The 26,176-nt window shown below is 45.2% G+C and overlaps 1 protein-coding gene across 1 annotated transcript; it reads right to left on the bottom strand.

Moving 5' to 3' along the window:
* Positions 1 to 2,011: 2,011 nt before the first annotated feature.
* IFI30 (IFI30 lysosomal thiol reductase) lies at positions 2,012 to 16,600 on the bottom strand. The gene is made up of 7 exons (XM_085637446.1): positions 16,240 to 16,600; positions 11,700 to 11,888; positions 8,686 to 8,760; positions 6,873 to 6,968; positions 4,677 to 4,829; positions 3,366 to 3,434; positions 2,012 to 2,497 (listed from the first exon to the last, which is right to left on the bottom strand). Exons 1-7 carry the CDS (start codon positions 16,354 to 16,356, stop codon positions 2,423 to 2,425), a joined length of 774 nt encoding a protein of 257 aa, XP_085493572.1. The 5' UTR covers positions 16,357 to 16,600; the 3' UTR covers positions 2,012 to 2,422.
* Positions 16,601 to 26,176: the final 9,576 nt, after the last annotated feature.

Raw genomic sequence — 26,176 nt, 5'->3', positions numbered from 1 at the left:
AAACTGCCCATGCGCACGCGCATGCGCATTTCTTGCAAGAAACGTGCATGTGCGGGCGCAGGCGCATGCGCAGTTTTCTCAAAGAATTACCCAGACAGCGAGGAAGAGGGCAGCCCGGGTACGCCGCATGCCAGGTAAATGGTTTTAATTTACTAGAAGTAATGTAGATTTACTTGTTAATATAGGGAGGGTGGAGGCGGGGGCTGGCCAACCCCGCTCCGCTGCAAGTTGTGCGGAGATTTGCCTTCTCCGCAGAACGTGGAGGTGGCAAATCTCTGCACACTCCACGGGTTGACCGGAGGTCTCCGTCCGGAGTTAACTTTGACTCCAGTCGATAAGAATACCAGCACAATAAACGGCATCCAGATTCCGACGCACTACGGAATGCTTCAAGTGCATATAACCAGGGCCACTGGATTTATGGGATTGTGCGGCTGCAGCATTTTTTGAAGGATTTTCATTCCGCCACATTTGCCACATAATCCATCACCTGCAGCATAATCTGCACATGTTAGCAAAAAAAAATTTCCTAGCTCGAACGGTTCAAAAATTACTAAAAACACAGCAATACATGATGCTACACAGCGAAAAGCCCTTTGCAAAGGTTGATTGCTCGCTCACCTTTCTGTTGCTTATTTATATGTTTGAGTGTTACACTGGTACTAATGAGGTCCACGATGTGCCCAGACAGTGTTAACAAGAGTAAAAATGACAGAAAATATCAGAAAATGTGCTGCATTATGTCGCATAATTTGCTGTTTCATGCCGCATAATTTAGTCAACCCTGCCACAAAATTTGTCCCTCTCCTGACATATATTTCCAGTGGTCCGGTGTATAACATAACATATTTCATAATAGTTTGAATTGGCAGGACAAACATATATAGTGTTGGAGAAGCTCAAGTTGGAAGTAGGTATCTGGAAGTGGTACACAGTACCATTAACTGAAAACTTTTCAAAAATGTTTCTCTGGAGCAGCTTAAACTTCACGAGAGGGTTATTCTTTAGTGCAAAAGAATGTGAGGATCACCAATTGGTTCTCTAAACTAGACTTCTTATCAACTCGACCGTTTACAACACTGGCACATAAGTCCCATTTTATGAAAATCGATTTGGTGGCGGGAGCTCAGTCTTATCTATTGATATGTTTGGAAGTAGGAACCAGAAAGTTATTCTTAATCTCGAGGATAGGACATTTTGATACCATCCCATATCGAGGGAATTTTTATAATGGTAATGCAAGAAGATGGCCTTCGAATATAGGGTCACGAGACCGTAGCACTTTGGTGTACATCAGCTCCGTCTGCTTTATGGTTTCAGGTTTAAAATTGATATATGTAAATTATCCAGTACTGAGTAACTTCAGATTACCATGAGGTAATTTTAACTGTCACAGGACAAAAGAGATTATTTTTTAATGTTGGAAGAGAAATCTTGTTGTGACATAATCAAATGCATGTATAAAGTATGGTTAGTGTACTACGTAAACATGTATTATTGTGTATCTTAAATACTGAAAGGTTGTGTAAACGATCCAATAAAACATTTAAAAGTTAAGATCGATAGAAAATGTTTCATCCATTGCATAAAATAGGATTTTAATCTCTTTCCAGTGGATAAGACACAATGATTATCGCTTGCGGCTGCTGGTCGGTTAAGAAATAGAATAACATACCCATCCTGACGAGGGTGCATGAACGGTCGGACTCAATAGACAGTAGTTTGGTAGTGTGAGGGCACACACTGCAGACTCACATATGAGATCTATACCACATTCAGTGCCCAAAATTCTTCAGGAGATCTGTAACTGCATATTAAATGATCCATATTGCGAGTTACCAATGTGCACACCGAAACACAAACAAACCGGAGTGGATCAGGGGAAAGGCAGGCATCACCGTAAAGTTTACTCAGCATATGGAAGAGAATCAATGGCTCAGCGTCCTGAGTCCTCCATAACCGGGCATGTCCTCTGAGAGGTTCCTCACCAAATAAAGACATGAGCTATGCATGATATTACAATAAGCTTTATTATCAGAACCCATGGCTACAAAGTCTTCTCACGTCAAGGTGAGCCTCCAATCTTCACTCTTGGATCTCACCACCTGGGTAGTTCCAATGCAATACCATAACATTCCATTTAATCCAGCAATATATATTGTGTCCAGGATACAACACACCTGCCCAAACTGGTCATCCACATTTTAATGGAAATTGATTCCTGATCCAATAAACACGGATTCATTAGACGTTAACCAGGATAGGATACCACAGGTAGCACGCCACAGGAAGTGCATCGGTCAGTGCCAGCATGGAGCCTTTATTCGCTTCGGCATAACGCTAAAAAGGTTTGGTGGGTACCACTTCATTGGCATTTCGTGCAAATACAGATAAAAGTGCCTCAGGCTTCTAGACAGAAGTGTTAATTCATACATACATGGTCCAGCTTTATTGGAATTGGGCCTGTTTTAGCCTTACAGGCAATTGGTTTTGGTCCCTGCGGGGAGACAAAAGCGGTTCATTGGTTACAAGTCTGAGAAGTAATGAAAAAAACTTTAATGAACAGAATCCAGGAGATGTACCGCCTTTATTATCATCACCATATTATACTTTACTCTAGGAATGTATGTTATTGCCCTCACAAGAAGCTTGAATGACTTGTTTATTTATTGATATGTTGACTGAAAATGGGTTATGAGGTCTGTGAATTTAACTAGTAACTGACAAGGAAAATGTAACTAAAGGAAAGTGATTGGAGCATGTCAAGAGATTTTATTTTCATTCATGTTATTTTTTGTTTTGTTCAGCACCAGAAGGCATAAGTAGTCGTCTCGGAGTGCTAGAGACGAAAGGAAACATCAGAATAACGGAGGATCGGTGACAACGAGGAGAGAACATAAATCGACAGCCATGAAGGTAAAATCCAACACCGAAGAGTTTCAAAGGTCGAAAAGCCTGAGTAAGAATCAAATCTACTAGTAAACGAGTCACCCAGAACTCTCTTCATTGGATATTCTTACTACGCCTGTTCCAATGGTATGCAGATGCTTATGCACGGATTGCACCTTCTAGGGCTTCTGCTAATCCCTTGACTCCAATCTTATGCAGTAAACTGGAGGATGATAGAGAACTGGCCCTGCGCTTCAGACTTCTATCTCGTTAAAGAAAGGAGACAAAGAAAGGCTTTAGAACCACCTTGGTGCTTCTCCAAGGTTAAAATAAATGTGTCCTAAAGGTCTGAGATTCATGAGGTTTTTAAATGACATTTGATTGCCTCGAAATCCCCATCATTTAATACAACTCGTATCATGGTTCACAGGCTTCGCCGTATTGAGGCATCTGAACCGTAAAAAAACACTACTTACCGTGTATGTTTCACAAATAAGGTTGAACAGCGCGGTCTGGGCTTTGCTCTGAAGTTCATCTGTGTGTTTCTGGGTAGAACAAATCAAAATGTTGGAGTTACTTAAAGGCTGCACCAGGAGAATGTGATGTGTTTTAAATATAGACTCGGTTTATGACTAGTGGTCATGACTCAACGTCACCAGAGATGAATCATCAATTTGGTGGTCGGGAATCTAACTTTACGCAGTCGATCTGAACTTATCCATGCATCTAGCTGTGGGCAGTCTTACTCCCATATTTGGTCAGGCATATTGACCAGGTAGATTGTAGTTTGGCACAACTCCATGAGATAGAATAATCCCAAAATATTAATATGGGCGTCGTTATAGCCTCATGCTTTTTATACCTGGCAGCGGGGACTGCGAGATACCTGGTATTTTGAAGACAGCTACCAGGCTGCGAGTTGTTACGTATGGTTTAAAGTAGGGTGTCGAACGTTGGCTCAGGAATGCTGGGTTTATGCCATATCGTGACAACAGTGTCGAGCCCCTCACGGGTGATTTGCAGCGCTCTATAAATGACTGATTATGTAAATAATTTCCAGTCAGATTAACTGGAAATAAATTTCTCCTATTTGAGTATCTTGAAAATGTCTTATGGGTCCTGTCCTTGGGGACCTGCTTTGGACACTTCTGGTCTAATGGATTACTACAAGACCTTATAAACAGGTAGAAGAATACCTATAACTCTATTTTTACTGGGTTTTTTTTAAGTCAACTCAGTGATACAGAGGAGTCTAGTTCAGTAAGTATATAGTCAAACTATACACAATATTGTATCCCTGGCTGCATTTTGAGGCACTTATTTAAAATTAGAAGGCACGGGCAGTGCTGTTTGCATAATGCTAGCTGATGCTGGTATAAGCCACCACTCCTGATCCGAGAAACTTAGAGTCTGAGAATAAAATGTGGACTTTGGGTGTAAGGTGCCCCTTCCTCTGATGCACCACCGTGCCAACTCTCCTGCTTTAGCACCTGGACTCCCTCACGATGGATAAGCTGTTCCATACAAATCTACATAACCTAACTGTGCTTTTTTGGATGTGAGGTACAGCCCTGATGGTATACAAGAGGTCCAATAGTTTGGCTATTGATAAAAGGCGATACCCTAAAAGGTCAAAGTCAAACTACTACTACAATTTACACTCACACTTAGTCAAGCACAAACACATATTTGCACACACTTTGCTATCTGAACACACACACACACACTGGCACTCAAACACTCACATACAGGTACGTATGCACACACACACGCACATGTAATCGTACCCCATTTACGACAATCCAAGGGACAAACTTATGGGGTGGATCCAGCTGTTCTGTCCGTAAGGCATTTTCATGCATCAGCTTGTTGCCAAGGTCACCATTTGCGCACTGCATGACTTTATCCAGGCTCAGCTCCGGCTGATAAACCTCGAGGCACTAGAACAAGTCAGAAAAGTGGTTGGAAACATGATAAGCAATAAATGATTTCTGTTCAACTGACAAAGCGTGCATTTGAATACTTTCCCCACATATGTCTCTTTTGTTTGCAATAAGGACACTATTTTTATTCAGTCCAGTTTCATAAGAAAAGTAGTACATTTGCACTCATAGATTCACACCTAGATGTGAGTGTAGATATTCTACTATCTGGATTCACTAACATTTCCAGTAATATGCATGGGATGCAGTGCCAGGGGCAAAGGGAAGGTCAGGTGACATGTCCTGGGGGACCCTTGGGCAAATGCAATTTTTTTTGTTCTGGTTAATCTCCATGGAGAAAATATTTTTCCTTGTGGAGAAAGCCCTTCTCCTACACCACGGCACATTTAGCTTTAAGATTTTGGAAGTGGGGCTTATTCCATCCATTGGCTGTAGTAAACATCCGACCCTTTCCAGGATGAATGGGAACGAAGAGGAGTTTGTCAATGCGGAGGAATGTGCATGTCTGTGGGCATTCCCAAACTTCCAAAGCAAACCATGCCTTGGCACGTCCACTTCCCACCACTTGAGTGAGATTTATAAGTACCGACAACTCCACACGTCAGGTAGAGATCTGAAAAACATAACTATGCTACGCCTGCTAGGAATGCCATTGCGAATTCCTGGCAGATGTACAAAAGGTAAATTCAGTTGTAAATTTATGTTTGTGGACGAATTTACTTTTGTGAATAGGACCTAAAGCCTTTTTCAGCTTAGCTCTCTATTCAGGTAGCTACTCAACCATGTATGTGGCTTTGCGTATCAAGATGCCCGGAGTGCACTGATGCTGCCACCAGACAAACTTAATTTCAGGCGTGTCATAAATGTCTCTCTCCTCCCAGGGTGGTAGAATTACTAAGGAGAGCTCATAAACAGACCTGTCCAGTGTCCAGGTACACAGTCTGCATCTAGTTCTAATCCCATTTTATATCCCAAGCGACACATCTTGGCACCCGTAGTGTGGCTTCGGCTGCACCCCCACGCCTCACTGTTCTGTGCACAGAATGTTCTCATGCACTTGATACAATCAAGAGGTTCTTGGTAAAGCACTGAAGGGGAAAAAACCTAGGGAAGTCAGTGTACACAATAGAAAATATATACAGGCGAAGCAACAATTACAATATGCAGGTCAATTTGCCATGCTTACAAATATTAAACATGACACTTTTGTATTTTGATATAGATTTAAAAAAAAAATTTTTTATTCCATTATCAAAAATTATATCTTGGTGAATAATTGATATTGTTAAAACCATCCATACATTGTCAAACATTGTGCAGCATTATTGTGTCCATGAAAAGCGTTTCATTTCACATTTATGCATTTTCTTTTAACCTTATACAGTACATATATATGTGGACATTACACAGTATGAAAGAAAGGCGAAATCCAGAACATAAGTAATCACAATGAATGAGAAGGCTGGCGGTAGGTTAAACACACTACGCGCGTTTCGGCTGGAGTGCCTTCATCAGGGGACCGTCACAACATTCACTAACACTGTATCATAGGTTATCACGATGAATATTGTCGCTCTAGCAGTTCAGGTCTGATGCAAAGGCGTCCTATCAGTGATGAAGCTTTATTTTATATTATGGGGTCTTCATGGGGAGAATGTTTTCTATAGCTGTGCAATAGTGCGGAGATTGATGGAAAGTCCACATTTAATTGGTTCAAAATAGGTTTGCACCATGGATATAAAATTCGGTAATCACCAGTCACATGATTGTTTAAAAGTGAGTCAGCGATAGTTTGACGCAGACCAGTACATCCACGTGGAGCTAAATTTGGTCATCACGGCTCACATGATTATTTAAAAGTGACTCATGGATGGTTTGGTGCAGACCAGTTCATCCACGTTGCTCAGGGTGTGGAGCTTTGTATGGCGTCTAGATGGAGGTCCGCATCACGGAATCCATCCATGGGGACGGTAAAGTGTTGCGCAGGTGTAGGAGCTAGGCAAATATGCTAGACCAAATATCTTAAGTATTACCACTTACTGGCTGCACAGCTTTGATCACACTTTCTGCCGATTCAATGCAGTAGATGACTGGGAGATACAGCTCCGCGCTTTCCAAAATATTCATCAAGCAGGTCTACGAGGGACATAAAGCACAGTCATACGTCGCATTTATGTTATGTCATAGGCAAAGCACTTCACACCATCCTAAATTCACTTCGAGGCACTTGGATATTATCTGTCTGGTCACTGTCATTGCCATAACACATAATAAACTGAGGTCTACTTTCCAAATATGCACATTGGGTTTTTACACTGCCCAAGTTGTACCAAAGGGTGATTCTTTTATGCTCTGCATGGGATGGTCAGAGGCTTGTAGTTTAGAGTATTTCAAGCTCTGGAGACTTCTTGGCGCCAGGATCCAGTGGCCACCTATATTTAGCAATGACACGACTATGTTTTAGGGACAACAACACAAAAAGGGTTGGCTTGTCCAGTTTAGGGTTCTTCAGTATGTGAACTGTGGGGCTCATAGGGAGGGGGAGAAGTGAGTGGACCTCTTTCAATGAGACTACTGAGCAGGAAGTAAACATCACTTAGACTGAATTAACAGGAAATGCTTGGAGCACAGCCAAGGCGAACGCACAGGTTTGTAGCCAATTGGTCGAAGGTTATGAGTTTACTATCGAAGAAGTTGCAGGGCTGAGAAGTGGGAAGGGAAGGAGAAAGCCCGGGAAGAGGGGCTCATGAGAATACCTTGGTGCGCCTGGTTCAATGCGAAGTCACTTCAGCATATCAGTTGTTTGGGAGTCCTGGCATCTGGATACATACTGCATTGGTCTAGTTAACCCCTGGCACTAGGGTTCATCTAGGTATCATGTGAAGCATGACCGCATGGGTGAGTCAGAGATTTTGGGTGGGTGCATGTTTTGGGATTGTACAACCAGTAGAAAGCAGGAGAGAGAAGGGACAAGAGTGGAAGCGTTTGAACTGTGACGGGTGGGGCCATTGGCAGTCTGTGGTGATCCTTGGATCTGGCTGTGAGTGACTGTGTCTGGCACAGATGATCAGTCCAGGATAATGATCAAGGTTGCCAACTCTCCAGTGTTTTTATTACTGATATGGCTACAAATTTTATGTCATGACCGGTCAACAAATAAGAAAATAAATAGCAAAAAGGTGCATTTTTTCTTCTTTGAAATAGAAACTTAAAACATAAAATACCAGAAAAAACCTTACAACATGATGATAAAAATGTAAAATATTTTTTGAGCTCAATTAACTATTACTAATCGTTAAGTGGAGAAAACAAAGGCTGAATTGGCATGTCAAAAAATATAGCATTTTATAGAAAAAATTACTTCAGTGTCAGCTCCTGGCCCACAACTTCAAAAACATGAACAAATGCTAGACTTCACTTTACCCCTTAGAATGGTGGTGTTCAGACGTAAAACACTGTAGTGCATTCTTAATTCCTCAGCCTTCAAGACAAGACTCAAAATGTCACACTCGGTCGTGTCTACCATTGCTGATTTGCACTAGCTCTAGTGAACATCTCCCTCTTTTCCCTGATCCAACTCTCTCCCCACGCCGTTTGCTCTCTCTTTGTCATGCTACCGCTTAGATGTGGCTGCTTCCACAACATGTTAGAGCTATACAAACCAATTAAACACAAGGCGATGTTCTCCATAGTTTATTACAGAAATTATAGATTAATTCAGCCATTCAATTCTTTAAAGAAGGAAATTAATATCTCAGTCTATCTAGATGTCCTGCTACAAATCAGGTCCTGTGGATAACCAGTCAATACCAACAACAACCCCCATCAACCCACCCCTGGTCCGTAAACTAACCTCAATCAGATTTCCAAGACACTCATCGGGTCCGTGCTGACAGTTGAAGACCCACTTGCCGCTTTCATTCCTTTCCTGCAAGAAAGACGCATTCAAACCAAAGAATGAGACACACCATCGAGTTGTGGCTTCCGATTAGATTTTAGAAACACATCTGAGCCAGAGGCTGCGGCCTACGGGGGCTCTAGTAACTTTGCCAGCTCTTTATGATAAATATTACTTTGACTTCCCCAATTTATCTGTGCCCTCATTTGTGGCGGTCAGCTTGGAAAATGACCTCTTGGCAGGCCTCAACATAGGAAGAGTAGAAATTATAATATGCTAGAAACAATTCTCTCTAAACCAGTTTTCAGTTCTAAGATCCTATAGACGTACTCCCGATTGTCCCGCAGGTCCCTACTAGTTGAATTTCTTATTGGTGGGCCCAGTGGATTACCTTGGAACTAGAGCCATCCTATCCTCATTTTTAATTTCTTTTCCCCACTCTAGCTTGTTATATAAACCCCAACGACGCCGAAGACTAACTGGTGGCATGTGACTGGCTATCTCTCACCCAGCTTCTTCTAACCTTTCTACGCAGGCATGGTTTTCCTGCGAGTTTACAAACTCCTATATCAATTGCAAGAGATCCTCCCTAGCATAGAGATATGCCCAACTGCAAGAATTGCTAACTAGCTCTTAATTGACAGAAAGTGTTGGGGTCCGGACTTAGACACCTCCTCTTGCTATGCTCACAAGCGCTTATGGCTCAACTGTTTATTTTGACCTAAGTGCACTCTTCATGTAGTGACTGCACTGTCCCGTATCTACATGGCCTAAATTCTTACTTGAGTCACAAGTTTCTTTCATGGATGAATTTGCTTTGCAAACTCTCCAACCTCTGTACGAAGTTATAATGTACCGCTGTACTTTGATGAGGCAATCCCCGACGGTAGCCCAAGCTCACAACTGAGAACGATATGCCTTATAGTGGCTTAACTGGACAAGTGCCACGGCACCCCTCCTAACTTTGTGTCATCTTCACTCTCCTATCCCATCTGGGAAACAGCCTTTACAACGGATGCGTTACAACACACGCTTTTACCCCGCATGCCCGTACAACGCAAATGGCTTGTTGCAGGGGGTATAAGGTGTTGCATTTAACTCCAACACCTTACCTACTGTTTCTTACACTGGAGTTGGAATAGTAAATTATGCTATTCCAACATCCAGTGCATCCCCGATAGCAAGTCAGGGTAAAAACTTATGTTATAACTGCATGCGGGGTAAAAGCATGCATGGTAACGTCATACACCCCATCCCATCCCATCCTTCCAGCCCCCAGTTTTAGCATTGCTACAGAATACTGCGCCTTTGGTTGTCCTGGGACTATATCTTCTTGCATATACGTTTCTTATGTTATGCTCCTTTACATTAACCCCTTCAGTGCCCGCCCCTTTCCCCGCCCTGTGCCGGCCGTTGTATTAGCGGGCGGGGTCTATGACGAGCTGGACTCGTCATGGGCACAGCGCCACCGCGGCCCATGACGAGTCCAGCTCGTCATGGGCACTGAAGGGGTTAAAAGACGCCATTTGAGTAAATCTGATTGCCTATATTGGTGATGGGATTTAATGGTACATCTCCCAAAAATAATTCCTCAGAATATGAGCTTAACTAAAGATTTTTATGATGACTATATATTATTCTCATTCACGGGGGTATGAGCGGCAATACGTTGGAGGATTTTTACAGTATATACATGAAGAATTAAAGAATCCACGTTGATGCTTGTGTTGTCTTTATTCTTGATGTGCTCAAAGTTCGATACAGCCAACGCGTTTCGCCCAAGCATGGGCTTTTTCAGGGCAAATTAAAATAAACAATAAAGCGTCTTGGGGCAGGCTGGGTGTTGGGGTGAGTTCCCGAAAGTTCCGTGACTGAGAAGTCGGAGTAAGGAAATCTCTCAGTAGGTTAACTGAAATGATCCTGAAAAAACGAGGAGACAGTGAAACGCCTCCTATTGGCTAATCCTTAGTAAGGATGTGGAAATTCAACTAAAGTAGTGAGGTCCGGTGAGGTCCGTGTGTAGGGAGCCTTCAGTGCCGGTACGTCCGTCAACGTAGATATAATATTCTCTTCAGGCTAGGTAAAAGTCACTTCTTTACCATCTTGTTCAGCACGCTGATAAACCAGGCAGATTTGTCGGCACTAACAAAAACTGTAAAACCATACAAAATTTGATTATCCAGCTGTGCACTTTGCCATAGACTATGGATCCAATTTTTCTTGAAAATAAATGGATCTTCCGATTTTTAGACTTTCTTCCTCTTTTCTGCCTAATTTAAGATTTATGTTTGGCATGTAAAAAACAAGCTGTCAAATCCAGTTACTTATTTCGCTTTAAAATGCCACCTATTTGAGCATGCTAGTAGAATGTATAGTAGAACATAAAATAACAATTATACAAATTACAAATACTAAAATCCCGCAAAAATCATTCATTTGGAAATATTTATAATGGCTGTATTCCTTGGCTGGTGCATAAAATGTTTTGGCATTGTACGTCCCATGTATGTTTGTGGAAAAAAACATTATGTTGTTTTACCTAGGGTATACACGATAGCGACGTGGAAGCATGCGTGTGTACTTAGATTTTTGCATAGGGGAATTGTGAATATAAATTCCACAACTTCTGCAAGAAAAATCCCAAGAATGTACTTTGGCATGGACACACAGGTCTTGATTTTCTAGTTTATTCTTATATCAATGTAAATCATGAGCCATTTATAAATAAATAAAATTTAAAAAAAGCAAAACAAATCTTGTTAAGAAGTGAGTCTGAACATAGTAAGGGAAATGTAAAAGGCTCCGTCTAATCTCTTTACTGTCATGGCTATGAACGCATTCATTGCCAATGCTAAGATAGTGACAAGAATTTATAGAGAAACATGACACAACCATTCTGTAACAAACATTGTAGGCAATATGTAGTGGTCTAACTGGCAGAGAGAAGTGACATTCGGTTGAGACATTACCTCTGCGTTCCCATATGGGACCAATGTGATGTTCATGACGGCGCTCAGCATCTTCCAGGTGGGGAATAGTTGGCTGGTAAAGAAATTTCGGCAGCCACCGCAGAGACTTTCATAGTACAATTCGATCTGTACCAGGTCCTCTGAGTAGGACTCCGAGCGGCTGTAAGACTCCACGCATTGCTTTTCCACCTAGAAAAAGCACCATAAAAGAGTAACACCCTAGGCCAGACCCCAAAAAATTCAATCGATCTAGGAGAAAATCTGTACATTAGGACATCAAATAGTTGCATCATGGTTTCTCAACAGCCTCGTATATTATTCGAAGTAGTGCTTAGTTTGTAAAAAAAACATAAGTGCCAGGGCCTTAATCTGGAGGCCACCGCAGCTTGCTCCACCCATCGACCATGCCAGCACTGCGAACGACAGTACCAACACCACTACTAACCATCCCACTCCTACAGGTGTGACAGTTCAGACTATTCCAGGCCGCCAAAGCTAAAAGAATAGCTGGGCGGCAGATATTAGTCATTTTCAATATGTATTGAAATAATAAATAATTGTTGTTGTGCTCATCTCGAACTTAGATAAGCCTCGTCACCTTGTGGCAGACTGCCATAAGAGCTGGTGTTGACAATTAAGTGCCGGTGCTGAGCACCGGAAACCACCGGCTCAAATTAAGCACTGATCCTAAGGGCCTAGAAGAAAGGGAGGGGAAGTTAAAGGAATTAAATATGGGTATTTACGCCCTTTAATGATGATCACTACGAAGATGTGGAACATAGGTTCAGGGTGTCAGATCTACACCAGATTTTCAAGTCTTTCACTGACTATGTGATTTTTTCTAAATTAGATTAGTTTTACCTTGCTGCCCAGTAAATCCGGCATGGGTCCAGCTTTCCTTGACGTAAGCTGGACAACCTGTTTTACCGAAAACACGTCTGCAGAAATTGATTCCTGGACTCATGACCCTTGTCTCTTTTTAAATTCAGGGTCAGATGAATGCTGGGAGATGAGCCTGGCATACCGGGTGACTGGTTTTGCCAATGATTTCGACAGATGTACTACTAACCAGCGCATAACAGAACTAAACTTGTGAGAAAACCAGAGTCTGCTTACTGTCTCCATTCTGTGGAGTCTGAGAGTTCAGGCTCTTTCGCGGTTGCGTGACCGTAATATACCACCCTGAGCTCTATCGCGCAGCCAGTGGCGAGCGGGCGGAAGCACTGTGCATGCTGGGAAGAGCCTGAGCGATATTGTCATTTCCAGAGAGAGAGCCACAATTAATGCACATAACTTCTACATAAGAGGGGGCTGCAGGGGGTCCGGGGTGGAGCACTAGGAGGAACATGCAGTTGTCCCCTATGATACTCAAATTGTCAACTTCCCTGCTCTGAAGTAGGAAGCAAAAAACAGTGGTCACATATACAGAGCACCTGGGCTAGTCGCCTTCGATGCAGGGAGCAGCATTTTGAGCTTTACAAATACCAATATTTCTTACAGTTCAACCCTATTGTTTGAAATGTGTTTACCTGTCAAAAATCATCTATGTACTACTTGACTCTAAATGATTTATCTTTTATGAACTCTAATTAGATATACTGTTGTTGAGGTAGTATTTCATTTCCAATAAAAAACTAAAACAGAGATCAAAATTGTCAACTCTTCAAGTTGTAGTATTACATCAACAGCATTTATTTCAAGTATTTATTTCTCATTCAATAGTTTTTTAAAAGTTTTTTTAGAGTGATGCACCACGCGTTTCGGTCATGTGGTAAACGTGCATGTTTGAGGCGTGCCAACAGAGGAGCGTGGTGCCAGTTTCAAAATGACCTCACAGCACATTACGGTCAGGTCACCAGAACATGAATAACTTCTAGGTCACGGGTAGAGGTTTGTCTAAAAAATGTGCACCACTGGATGCAACAGGAAAGCCTCTTTCTAAATTGGTCGAAAAATGGGAATTCATGTACCCAGGCGGCCTGAAACCTGGGACGGGCTGGACACACTGCCTCTCCCTGCAATCCCGACCTGGAAAGTATGTGTCATGGGTTCACAATTCCGGTGCTTCCTCTTTTCCATTCCGGAAGTCAATGCGACCAACATAGAAGGGTTCCATCCTCTTGGTCTGATGTGGTGCGACCCCCTCCCGACCCCCTCCCGCCCCCCCCCCCCCGGTCACTCTGATACACAGGGTTGTAATGACCTAGTTCAGGTTCCACAGAATTGTCTCTATGGGCTTTAGAGCGAGACTGTCCCAAAGCACCATAGAGTTAGCAGCCATGAGGCCCAGCTCACGACAAGGCTGCAAGATGGCCGCTCTGAAGACAGTGGGCTACTGGGTAAATACAAATCCCAGTTCAATACTTCACGTGCAGGACACCAATCTATGCTATGTGCCCATTCCCACCTCTAAACTCCCAATCCCAGGTGAAAAAGATTTCTGAAGGCTCACCTGTTCTGTTCCACACACGGCAGTGGTGTCCAACATAGGTCCAGATACACCATTTTAAGATATCTAACTTATGGTATATTTATGAGATAGATTTACATGCAAAGTATCTAAATAATAACAATTCTCATAGTCATTGGAAAACTTCAAAACTTTATTACGGATTAGGCCCTTCTGGGCTTACTTTGGACGAGGATCTCCAGGTTACAAAGTCTGCAATTACCAAGTTAGTCATTTATGGTGTAGTGTAGTCGGGGCCCTGCCATAAACTTGCCTAACCCATACCCCCACACCCTTTTATAACAAGTGGTCTGCTGATGGGTCAATGGAGAGCCTCTATTGGCTCAACCAGAAGTCAATCATAGGCGGTAGGCCTGTCCGCCACTAACCTCCATGAAGTGTGATGTCCACGTGCATATATCTCATGCATGGATCCAAAACGTGGGATACGAGCGTGGAAAATAAATAATGTCCCTTTTGCATGTTAGAACAATTATTTTGTTCTTCAGATGCTCACCTTATTTTTGTGTTTAAAAAACAAAAAACTGAATCCACCATCATGGTGGCCTGCTTGGCTTTCTGCTTTGCCGAAAGTCTATCTGCCACACAAGCCAGTGTCCTTTCGGCAAAGAGATCCTTATAAGGCAGGCGAAGGTCTCTATATACAGCCGGTGACCCAGCTCCAGCGCTGAGGAGACAAGAGCCCCACCAACCTGGCAGGACCTCCCACGTCCTCTGTCCATCCTCGTTGAATGACAAACATCACTCGAAAGAATAATGTGGGTAAATCTCTGAATTAAAGAACTCTGAAACTGCTCTGATGTGGCTATATTGTCTCGTGTGCGCCAATAACCCACCTGCCCATTAAACTGGACAATCTGGAGGTTATTTACCAAACTATAATGTTCCTACCCTACATTTTCTCCATGAATGGGGGGTCTATGCAAAGCAGTGCTATTTGTTGGCTTTCAGTGCTGCATTGTCCCTGGACAAAAAATGAAGAGGGCATTTAGTGCACATCTCTGAACTTTTCAACCACTTCTTAAATGTGGTAAAAAACGTTTACAAAACCGTAGAGATGCAGCGAAGAAAGCAGAAGTATGCATGCCCTCACTAAGACGCCTCACCGATGTGTGAACTAGACAGACCGCCTCACCCTGCACAAATAGTCTTCGAAAGTTGTTTATCTCCTAGAGACCCAGGTGTCTGGTGAGCACCACATAGAGACAGACTCATAATGTACCAGGCAGGCACAGCAAACAAGCCTAACCTGCTCCCAGAACGTCGCTGTGCATTGTCCACATCCGCCCGCCAACCCGCTTCGAGAACTCATTTAAAAAAATGTAGCACCACTATTTGCAAAATATAGATCGACAACAAACACCACAGGATTTCCATGTTATTTTACAGAGAAGATTTGTGAAATATTCCAATATTTTTGGTTGTGGAAAATAACCCAACATGGGAATTTCAAAGCTCTTTGGAACTTAGAGAGGTTTAACAATGCATCAGCATAACAAAGCCATCTTAGGGGAAGACCCAATATTCCAAAATCAAGCTCCCAACTCTGAAACACTAAGTCCTCCAACACCCAAACCTATTTCCAATGTTTGTGCTTAGTTGTACGCTTTGTATAACACTCATGTGACATCACAGCCACCGGGTGCACCCCTTGTACCATTGTCCTTTGTGAACCTGCAACACACTAGTCGATAAACCTTTGCAACTACTAACATAGTATCCTTCCAGGCTGCACCGCACTATAACACGTAAACTTAGGCTTTGTACGCAAACCACTTACAAAGCACTTTGATACCACCATGAAGCTTTATAAATGCATAACTTATTGCTAGAACCCATCACAAAAAGCTAATTTTACTTGTGGGGTGCTATTGGTATCAAGATTTTAACCTCCCCACTCTAAAACTGAGTCAGCACGAGCCTAATGTGTCTATTTTAACCTCTTCAGGGAAACAAAGTGTTGATTTCTTCTAGGAAACTCCCCAAACACTCCCTGAAGAGAAAGAAGGTCAGAGCAGACGAAACTACAAGTGAAACTTAGAAACGACTCTCTGCTCGGTTTCTCCTCACCTTGCAAGCAACAGCGATGTCCAGAGAGCTACACCACAGGCTGGGGGGGTACCCGCACCCTGGCAGGGTGCCAGCACTTGCCACCCCTAGGAGGAGGAGTGGGAGAACCGCCTTCATGGTGCTGAGCTTGTATCAGAGTCCTGGGAGCAGAGCCGGCTCACAGTGGAAAACACTTCCTTGATTCCTTCCTGTCGGATTACAGCTCTCCTCTCGGGCTGCTGACTGCACACCCCCTCCCGCCTCCACACTCTCAGGCGGAAACTTGTTTCGATGGGGACGATGCAAGGTCGAGTTCAGCCAATCTGTTGACTCAGCCGCCCCTGTATCAGCGCTCTGTGTCCTCTTCACGGGAAGATCATCCGCGACAAAAAGGAGTCCCGCCCAAACATCCAGCAGAAGAGAAACCATCTATAGGGTGACCAGAATTTTAAAGCTAAAAACAGGGACATTTCACAAAAATAGAAGGACTGCTATTTTACTTCAACTGAGAGCACAGAATGACAAACGCTCCTCAGCAGAGAAATACAGAAAAGGCAGTAAGAACATAAAAGGCAGTTTTTGAAGCCAGTCTCATGCCTGCTAATTAAATTTCTTTCTTATAACAGCTGATGACTATCCCTGCTTGGGAAAACATAAAAAGGCACCTCCCCCTCTAAAAACCAGGACATGAGTTAAATTTCCTGAAATCTGTTGGAAAAGCTGGTGAAAATCCGGGACGTTTGGTCATGTATGAAAGTTCTGGAAAGTTTTATTAACTTTATTTTAACTCTCTTCGCAGTGTCAGAGCCTGCACTACGTGTATTCAAGCATCACAGACTGCCAGCCTGTGCAGAAAAGAAGAACTTAGAGTGCAATATTTTTTTTTTTGTTCTGTGCTCAGCATCGCCTCCTCTGCGACTACCAAAACAGATAATGCTGTATCTTATCTCCTCAGAAAGGAAATTGAGATCTATTGCCTGCTTTCCTTCCAGGGCTGTGTGGTGCTCGTGTGATCTGAGATATCATCACAGGACGCCCCATTTGTTTTAGATATGTGTGATCTCTGGCACTTGTGCAAGTTCAAGGTACTGTTGCTCCACCTTCAATAGCAGAAGACACGGCGCCCTTGGTTGCTACAGGAAACAGCTGGTTCTTTGCAGGGTTTTTGTAAAGCTCAGGTACACATAAAGGTAAGTGGCTGTTAGGCAGCCCCCAGTGCCACTACACAGCCGTGCAAGAACATGCATAACTTATTTATCATTATTTTCATTCAAATTCAGTTTGAATAACTTTTACATTTACGGTAATTTTGGTGATGAATCATTTAATTTTTTTTGCATTAATATCAGTTAAAGTATCTAGCTCAGTAATCAAAGGAAAGTCGCAGAGTTATACTCCAGGGTAATCCCCATGTTTGACGTAGTGAGTACTTTAACGGGAAATTCCATCGCCAAAGACCATTATGAGTTATTGCGTTTGGCGCACGATGACTTGATAAAGTCTCTGGCTGAAGTCCTCTTCTGTCCACTCAAGAAGGGGGGGGGGTCCACAAATCGCCAGACCTGGTACAATGTTGCTTGCCGTATGGCGAAATTAGACCTTTTAATCGCCATTAAGGAAGGCAATAGCCGAGCTGAGATCAAGGCTAGGAGAAGGGAGTATAAGCGTTTGATCTTTAATGCTAAGATCGAGTGGGATCAGGAGAAGTGGGAGGACCTTACTAAATCATTAGCCAATAGGGACTCTCGCAAATTCTGGAGAATTGTAAACACCGGTTCAGAAGATCTTCCATCGGCCATAGAACCTAACATCTCAGCTGAAGCTTGGAAGGAGCATTTCTGGTCCCTTTATAGGATAGAGGCTGGGGCCCCCGGTGAATTACTACCCGCTGTAACATCATGTCATTCTGGAGACCATTTTACGGTGACTGAAATTAGAGCAGCGATTTCTGCTCTACCCCTTGGCAAGGCCCCGGGGATCTCTTTAAACAGGAACCAGATGTTTGGGCACCATATCTAGTGTCCTTGTTTAATGCTATTCTGGGGGGCATGGAGGTGCCTAGTACTGGCTGGGCGCAGAGATTGTGCCAGTCTTTAAAAAGGGGTCACCTCTGCTCCCAGCCAACTACAGGCCCATTAGCCTTATAGATGTCTCCCAGAAGCTCTTTGGTAGGCTGATTCTTGATCGCCTCCAAACTTGGATTGATGATTTCTCCATCCTTAGCCCCTACCAGGCAGGTTTTAGGAAGGGGGTTTCGACTACGGACCAGGTGTTCCGCTTGAACCTTATTTACTGGAAGACCGCAATAATCGAGGGTGGCAGCTTGTACACGGTTTTCGTGGACTTGCGTGCTGCCTTCGACTTAGTTCCAAGAACAAGACTCTGGTCCGTCTTGGCGGACCTGGCCATACCGCAAGACATCCTTTCCATTTTGATAAGATTGCACTCGGGAAATTTGGCACGTGTGAGGTGCGGTAGGAATGGGGTACTTACGGATAGATTCCCGGTTGACAGGGGGGTAAGATAAGCTTGTGTCCTCGCTCCGACCCTATTTTACCTCTTTGTCAATGGGGTTATCGACCACCTGTTGAGGGTGGCTGTGAGAAGTTGGCCTGGTATATGCTGTTCACTAGTTAAAGTGACCACCTTGTACCATGCCAAGCAACCCTTATGGTGTGGTTGTAAGTCAACCTTTTCGGACTAGCTGCCCTAGTGGTAGCGTAGGCTAAGCAGTCTTTGAGGCTAAACTCGTTAAAGCGTGTTAAGCAAGCTGTTTTACCATATGTAACCCCCCTTTATACCAATGAAAGGACACCACACAGATATATATTCAAAATATATATGTAATTATTACTCAAAGTATCCCCTAGACTCTTTATGAGCACAGGAGCACAAATCGTTAAACAAGAAAGTATTACAATATACAGAAGTTGCACTTTATATGGATAGGCCCTGGTGGCCGATCAAACCATATACTAAAATAGTGGTATAAGTACCACGAACAGGAAAGGGAAAAGGCCTAGGGCCTCTAGAATCGCTGGGCCTACAAGGAGCTAACTTCAGTTAGTGACCAGGAGGTCCACGGGTCGCGTGTGCCGTGAGGAAAGTTACACGCGGGCTCCCATAGGTTTTCAATGGGTGCGTAAAAGTTCAAAAGTTACTGCTAGAAGGGTCTTCTGAATGGACTACGAAATTAAGACTTAAAACACAGACACTAGAGATGTTTCTCTACACTTGGGCACCGGAGTGCCAGCTTTACCTCACCCACAGGAAGCGGGTGCATAGGTCTGGAAGTGCGTCGGGTTTCGTCTATCTGTTCAATGGAGCCTGATGACAAAGATGCTGCAGGCGGTCGGTCCAGAAGAGATGCGGTGGATCCAAGGGTGGATCGGAGTTGTAGAAGACCTGAAAGCAGAGGGGACAGTGTTCACAGTCACTAGCCAGTGACCGGCGTGGCACCAGGTAGGTACCAGGCGATGTCGGGTGCAAACAGGTGATGAGGTGTAGCTTGTCTCCGCAGCCACGTGGTCCCTGAAGGTCGACAACGTCCAGGAGTCGGTTCACGAGCTGTCCCACGCAGGCTCTCGCTGTCGGCAGTGTCGGCGACTCGAAGGAAGCAAACAAGCCTTGGCAAAAGCAGGAGTTGTAAAGAATGAAGAAAGCTGATGGTTCTGACCAGCAAGGTCAGAGGGGCTGCTCCTTTGGAGGGAAGCAGGGGCCAGTCTGGAGCAGCCAGACCAGCATCGTAGTTTTCAAAGTTCATCGCCAAAATGGCCACTAGCCAACGGGCCAGGGACCGGGCAAGCGCGTCGAGATGCAAAGTGCGGAGGGGCCCCACGCAGATCGTGGAGATGCTGGAGGGCTCACCTTTGGTGCAGATGCTGCCCGGGTGTTGGGCTTCTCAGGACCCAAAGCACAACTTGGAGGGAGCCTCTGTTGTCGCGCTTGCAGCTTGTCATGGGTCTTTCAAGATGGCTGGCTCCACGTGTCTCGGTGCCTCCACGGGTTCCTTCTTTGCAGGGACTGTGGATCGGGCAGTGAGAGGTCTGGAGGTCCAGGTCTTGTCAGGCTCTGGGCTCGGGCTCCGGCAGGAGGCGGCGGCAAAGCAGACGTCGAGTAGCTGGTTGGTGCTTGCGTTAGCAAGATGGTCACTCCCTGACCATAGGGGAGATTTCCTTCTGTCCTCTGTGCAGCAGAGCGTCGAAGTTCCCGTCTTCTTCTTTGTAGTAAGTTGATTCCAGGATGTCTGAAGTCTTAGGACACAGCTCCTACCTTTAAGCGGATTCTAGGGGCCGGACTACCTGCTAGGTCCCTCCCTAAGGGTGGGACCAGGAAGGGGGGTGGTTACACCCCCAATCCTTTGTCCAGCTCGCCCCAGGTCTGGGGCTGGTGTGCCCCAAGACCGGTTTGAACTGGCATATGCACCGAGGCTCCTTGTGAGCCTCAGGCATGTCTGATTCCATTCAAGCCCTACCTGACCAATACACAAAATCCTGTCTGGGGTGGTGCACGCACCTCCCCTGGCAGGAAACCCTTTGTCCACGTCTCCCAAGCTGGAAGGACTCCCAGCAGCAGGAGGGCAGACTTGTTTCTGTGGTGGCAGCATCCATTTTGTGGAGCTGAGGCTCTGTCTGATTTTACCCGGGTTTCAGGTACTGTACATGTCGTGTCCCTCTAGAAGGGTGGAATGCTAACCCCGTCGCCAGAATTGGCGAGGGGTTAGTATTCCAATTCGTATGACACCTTACTCGACATGTTTTGATAAAGCCAAACCAAAGATAGCATTTAACCGCGAGGTTCATAATGCACTTAAGAGTATATGGTATGACGATATCTGGAAACGGTAGAAGGAAGTTGTTCCGACAACTGCAGACAGGCTCAGCTCATGCCAGAGCACCATCTCACATGGAACCAAGCACTCTGCCTTCAGGATTGTCAAGGCCTGCCATAGGAGTGACTTATAGGTTAACATGTGTCCCATTTAAGGTTAGGTATAGGTATACTACACCTGAGTAAGAGGTGGTTACACCAACTTACCCCAGCTGAGTGATCAGCCAGTTGTGTCAAATTGCTAGGCCAGGCCAGGGGTGGCATAATACGTGCTTCAGCCCCTGGTAGGCCTTAGATACACCAATGCCCTGGGTACCTAGTGTACACTGGTACAGGGGCTCACAGGGTGATCCAATTCCAATTGGTTATGCACCTATAGTGCATAGTGTCAATTTAGTAGAGAGAACAGCAGGCTGGGGGTCTGATTAGCAGGCCCACAGCCTCAATATGTCAAAAACCAGTGAAGCAAAAAGCAAAAATTTGGGGTGACCATAGGATAGCAGACCCTACTCTCCTACACAACCCCCCCCCCCCCCCCAAACACAGGGACATTAAACTAGCCTTGACCAGTCTCGTCTTCATGTCCTAAGTGGAAGTACCTGGATAGACCATCTGCAGTCCCATGGTCTGTACCTGGCCGGTGCTCCACTGTAAAGTCCATCCCCTGTAGGGAAATGGACCACCTAAGCAGTTTGGGGTTTTCACCCTTCATCTGATTTAGCCACAAGAGGGGCTTATGGTCGGTCTGAATCTTGAAGTGAGTGCCAAACAAGTATGGCCTCAGCTTCTTCAGAGCCCACACCACAGCAAAGGCTGACCAATTCTTCTCTCTGGGGGTCAACCTTCTGCTAATAAAAGCAATGGGTTGGTCTTGACCATCTACATTAAGTTGTGACAGCACAGCTCCCACACCCAACTCAGAAGCATCTGTTTGGACAATAAACTCTTTGGAGTAGTCGGGACTTTTCAGAATAGGTGCAGAGCACATTGCCTTCTTCAGGTCATCAAATACCTTTTGACAGCTTACTGTCCACTGAACCTTTTTGGGCATCTTCTTGGATGTCAGATCATTAAGAGGAGTCACAATTGACCCATAGTTCTTAACAAACTTCCTGTAGTACCCAGTCAAGCCCAAGAAAGCTCGAACTTGAGTCTGGGTGGTTGGAGGGGACCAGTCCTTGATGGATTGTATCTTACTCTCCAGTGGCTGAATTTGGCCTCCACCTACAAGGTGGCCCAAGTACACAACCTTACTCTGCCCTATCTGGCACTTAGTAGCCTTGATAGTGAGGCCTGCCTTTTGCAGAGCCTCAAGTACCTTCTTCAGGTGGATCAGGTGATCTTCCCAGGTGGAGCTAAAGACAGCAATGTCATCAAGATATGCTGCACAAAAGTCATCCAACCCAGTAAGGACTTGATTCACCAACCTTTGGAAGGTGGCAGGTGCATTCTTCAGACCAAAGGGCATCACCAAAAATTGATAATGCCCACCTGGGGTTGAAAATGCTGTTTTGGCCTTGGACTCCTCAGCTAACCTGATTTGCCAATAGCCAGCTGTCAAATCAAATGTGCTCAAAAACTTAGCAGAAGCCAGTTTATCTATGAGCTCATCTGCCCTTGGAATAGGATGTGCATCTGTCCTAGCGACAGCATCGAGTCCTCTGTAATCCACACAGAACCTCATCTCTCTCTTGCCATCTTTGGTGTGAGGTTTGGGGACCAGAACCACTGGGCTAGCCTAGGGGCTCTCCGAGGGCTCAATGACACCCAGTTCCAGCATTTTGTGAACCTCAGCCTTTATACAGTCCCTGACGTGGTCAGGTTGTCTGTAAAGTTTGTTCTTTACAGGGAGACTGTCACCAGTGTCCACCACATGGGTACACCAGTCAGTTTGACTAGGTATCAGTGAAAACATATGTTGAAATGATTGTACAACTTGTCTACATTCAATCTGCTGATGATCAGTGAGGTTGCCTCCAAGGGTCACTCCTTCAACTGGGCCATCTTCATGGTTCTGAGACAACAGGTCTGGGAGAGGGTCACTCTCTTCCTCCTGTCCCTCATCTGTAGCCATGAGCAAGCCCATGTCTGCCCTGTCAACATATGCTTTTAGCCTGTTAACATGGAGTACCCTGTGGGGACTCCTGGGAGTTCCTAGGTCCACCAAGCAGGTAACCTCTCCCTTCATTTCCAGGATTGTATGGGGTCCAGACCATTTGTCTTGGAGTGCTGCTGGGGCCACTGGCTCCAACACCCATACCTTCTGTCCTGGCTGAAACTCAACCAAGACAGCCTTTTGGTCATGCCAAGCTTTCTGTAAGGCCTGGCTTGCCTCAAGGTTTTTGGATGCCTTCTCCATATACTCAGCCATCCTGGAGCGGAGACCAAGTACATAGTCCACTATGTCTTGTTTAGGCTTTTTGAGAGGTAACTCCCATCCTTCCTTCACTAAACACAGTGGGCCTCTTACAGGGTGCCCAAACAACAATTCAAAGGGGCTGTAGCCAACTCCTTTTTGTGGGACCTCTCTGTAAGCAAACAGAAGGCAGGGTAGAAGGATGTCCCATCTTCGCCTGAGTTTTTCAGGTAATCCTTTGATCATACTCTTTAGGGTCTTGTTGAATCTCTCAAAAAGCCCATTGCATTGTGGGTGATAAGGGGTGGTGAACTTGTAGTTGACACCACATTCCTTCCACATAGTTGTCAAGTATCCTGACATGAAGTTGGTACCTCTGTCAGAAACCACCTCCTTAGGAAACCCCACTCTGGAGAATACTCCTAGCAGGGCCCTGGCCACAACAGGAGCTGTAGTGGTCCTAAGGGGAATTGCCTCTGGATACCTGGTGGCATGATCCACTACCACCAGTATAAATCTGTGCCCAGATGCAGTGGGAGGATCCATGGGACCCACTATATCTATTCCCACTCTTTCAAAGGGGACCCCCACCACAGGTAGTGGTATTAGGGGGGCCTTTGTTGTGCCACCTGATTTGCCACTGGCTTGGCAGGTCACACAGGAGCGACAAAACTCCTTGGTATCTTCATTCATGTGAGGCCAATGAAAGTGAGGGACAAGCCTGTCCCAAGTCTTGTTCTGGCCTAAGTGTCCTGCTAGAGGAATATCATGGGCCAAGGTAAGAAGGAAGCCCCTAAATTGCAGAGGAATAACCAACCTCCTGGTTGCACCAGGTTTTGGGTCTCTAGCCTCTGAATAAAGGAGCCCATCATCCCAATACACTTTATGGGTACCTTGAGCATTCCCAGCAGCCAGCTGTCTGAGGGGTTCAAGAGATGGACAGGATAACTGAGCCTGCCCCAAGTCAGCCCTGGAAGGTCCCCCTGTCCCCAGAAACTCAACCTGGTCAGGTTCAAGCTCTTCAGGGACAGTTCCTTCAGGGTTCTCTAGATCATCTTCCTGTGAAGGCTGATCATCACTTGGAGGCAGGGGGGAATGCACAGCCTTAACCCTCCTGTTCTTCTTCTTGGTGGGTGCTTGGTCCATTGTTCCAGGATCCAAGACCTGTGGTTCAGTAAGGCACTTTTTGGCCTGTGACCTGGTCACAGCAAGGACATGTGGTGATATACCTAACATCTCTGCATGTGTCCTGTACTCCATTTCTGACCATAGAGAACTCTCTAGGTCATTGCCCAACAAACATTCTACTGGGAGGTCTGCACTAACCACAACCCTTTTGAGGCCAGTTACCCCTCCCCATGAGAAGTTAACAATAGCCACACTATGTGAAGTAGTGGCATTGCTGGCATTGGTCACCAGGTAATTCTCACCTGGTATGTACTGTCCAGGGTCCACAAAGCCTGGTGTCACCATAGTGGCACTGGCACATGTGTCCCTGTAGGCTTGAGCCACTTTTGCATTTATTAAAGGAGTCTGTCTGTACTTGCCCAGGTTACTGGGGCTCACAGTCAGGGACAAATCCATGTCCCCACCACAGATCAAGACTGCCTGTGTCAGAATCTCCTTCAGTTCCCATAGTGATTCCCACTACACCCTTTGTCTGGGGACCAACACTGCTAACAGTAGTACTGGGAGCAGGTGCCTTAGGGGCAACAGTGTTGGGGGCTCCACCCTTTTTACAATCACTAGTCCAGTGAGTTGTAGTCTTGCAAGATTTGCACCAGGGTTTCTTTGGACCTTCTTCCTTCTTCCCTTTAGGTTGTTGGGACCCACCCTCGTTAGTACTAGTTGGGGCCCTGTTGAAGACTTCTGGTCTTTGGATTTCTGATTTCCACCCTTTTGGTCTGTTTTCATCTGATCACCCCCTTGGCCCTGGTTCTGGTTCTTTTGCTTAACCCTGGTTCTGACCCATTTGTCTGCCTTCTTTCCCAATTCTTGGGGAGAGGTCAGATCAGAGTCAACCAAGTGTTGATGCAGTTGCTGGTTCTGACAGTTATTTAAAATCTGTTCTCTCATCATCAAATTGTACAATCCTGTATAATCAGATACCTTACTTCCCAGCAACCACCCTCCAAAGCCTTAGTGGCACATTCAATATATTCAGACCAGTCCTGAGTCTGTATCTTCTGGGTATCTCTGAACATTAACCTGTACTGTTCAGTGGTTAAGCCTAACCCATCAACTAGGACACTCTTCAGGGCTCTGTAATTCCTGACATCCTCCTCTCTAACAGTGAGGAGTCTGTCTCTGCCTCTTCCTTCAAAGGAGAGCCAGAGGATTGCTGCCCACTGGTCTTCAGGAACCTGCTGCACTTTGCAGGCTCTCTCAAGAGCAGTCATCCACTTGTGGATATCATCCCCACTTTTGTAGGGGGGCACAACCTTGGACAGGTTCCTATTGTCAAAGACCCTATCTTTGTCCCTAGGGACATTGCTGCCACCAGTGGGTATAGACCCACTCTCTCTAGGTTGCCTAGCCTTACTCAGTTTCTCTTCCATCAGAGCTACTTCTAGCTCCTGTCTCCTGATTCTCAGCTGAGCTTCCTTCATTCTGGCCTCATGTTCCCTCCTCTGAGGGCTGGTCATCCTCCTTCTGGAGCGACCTTGAGAGCCTCTAGAGGCACGAGAAGCATTAGAGTCACCTGAGTGATTCCTCTGCCTCCCAAACCCCTGGTTAAGTCCACTAGGGAGATCCAATGGGGTGACCCCATTG

The sequence above is a fragment of the Triturus cristatus genome, chromosome 12 (assembly GCF_964204655.1).
Source record: "Triturus cristatus chromosome 12, aTriCri1.1, whole genome shotgun sequence".
Classification (NCBI taxonomy): Eukaryota; Metazoa; Chordata; class Amphibia; order Caudata; family Salamandridae; genus Triturus; species Triturus cristatus.
This window is presented reverse-complemented; position numbering and strand designations above follow the sequence as displayed.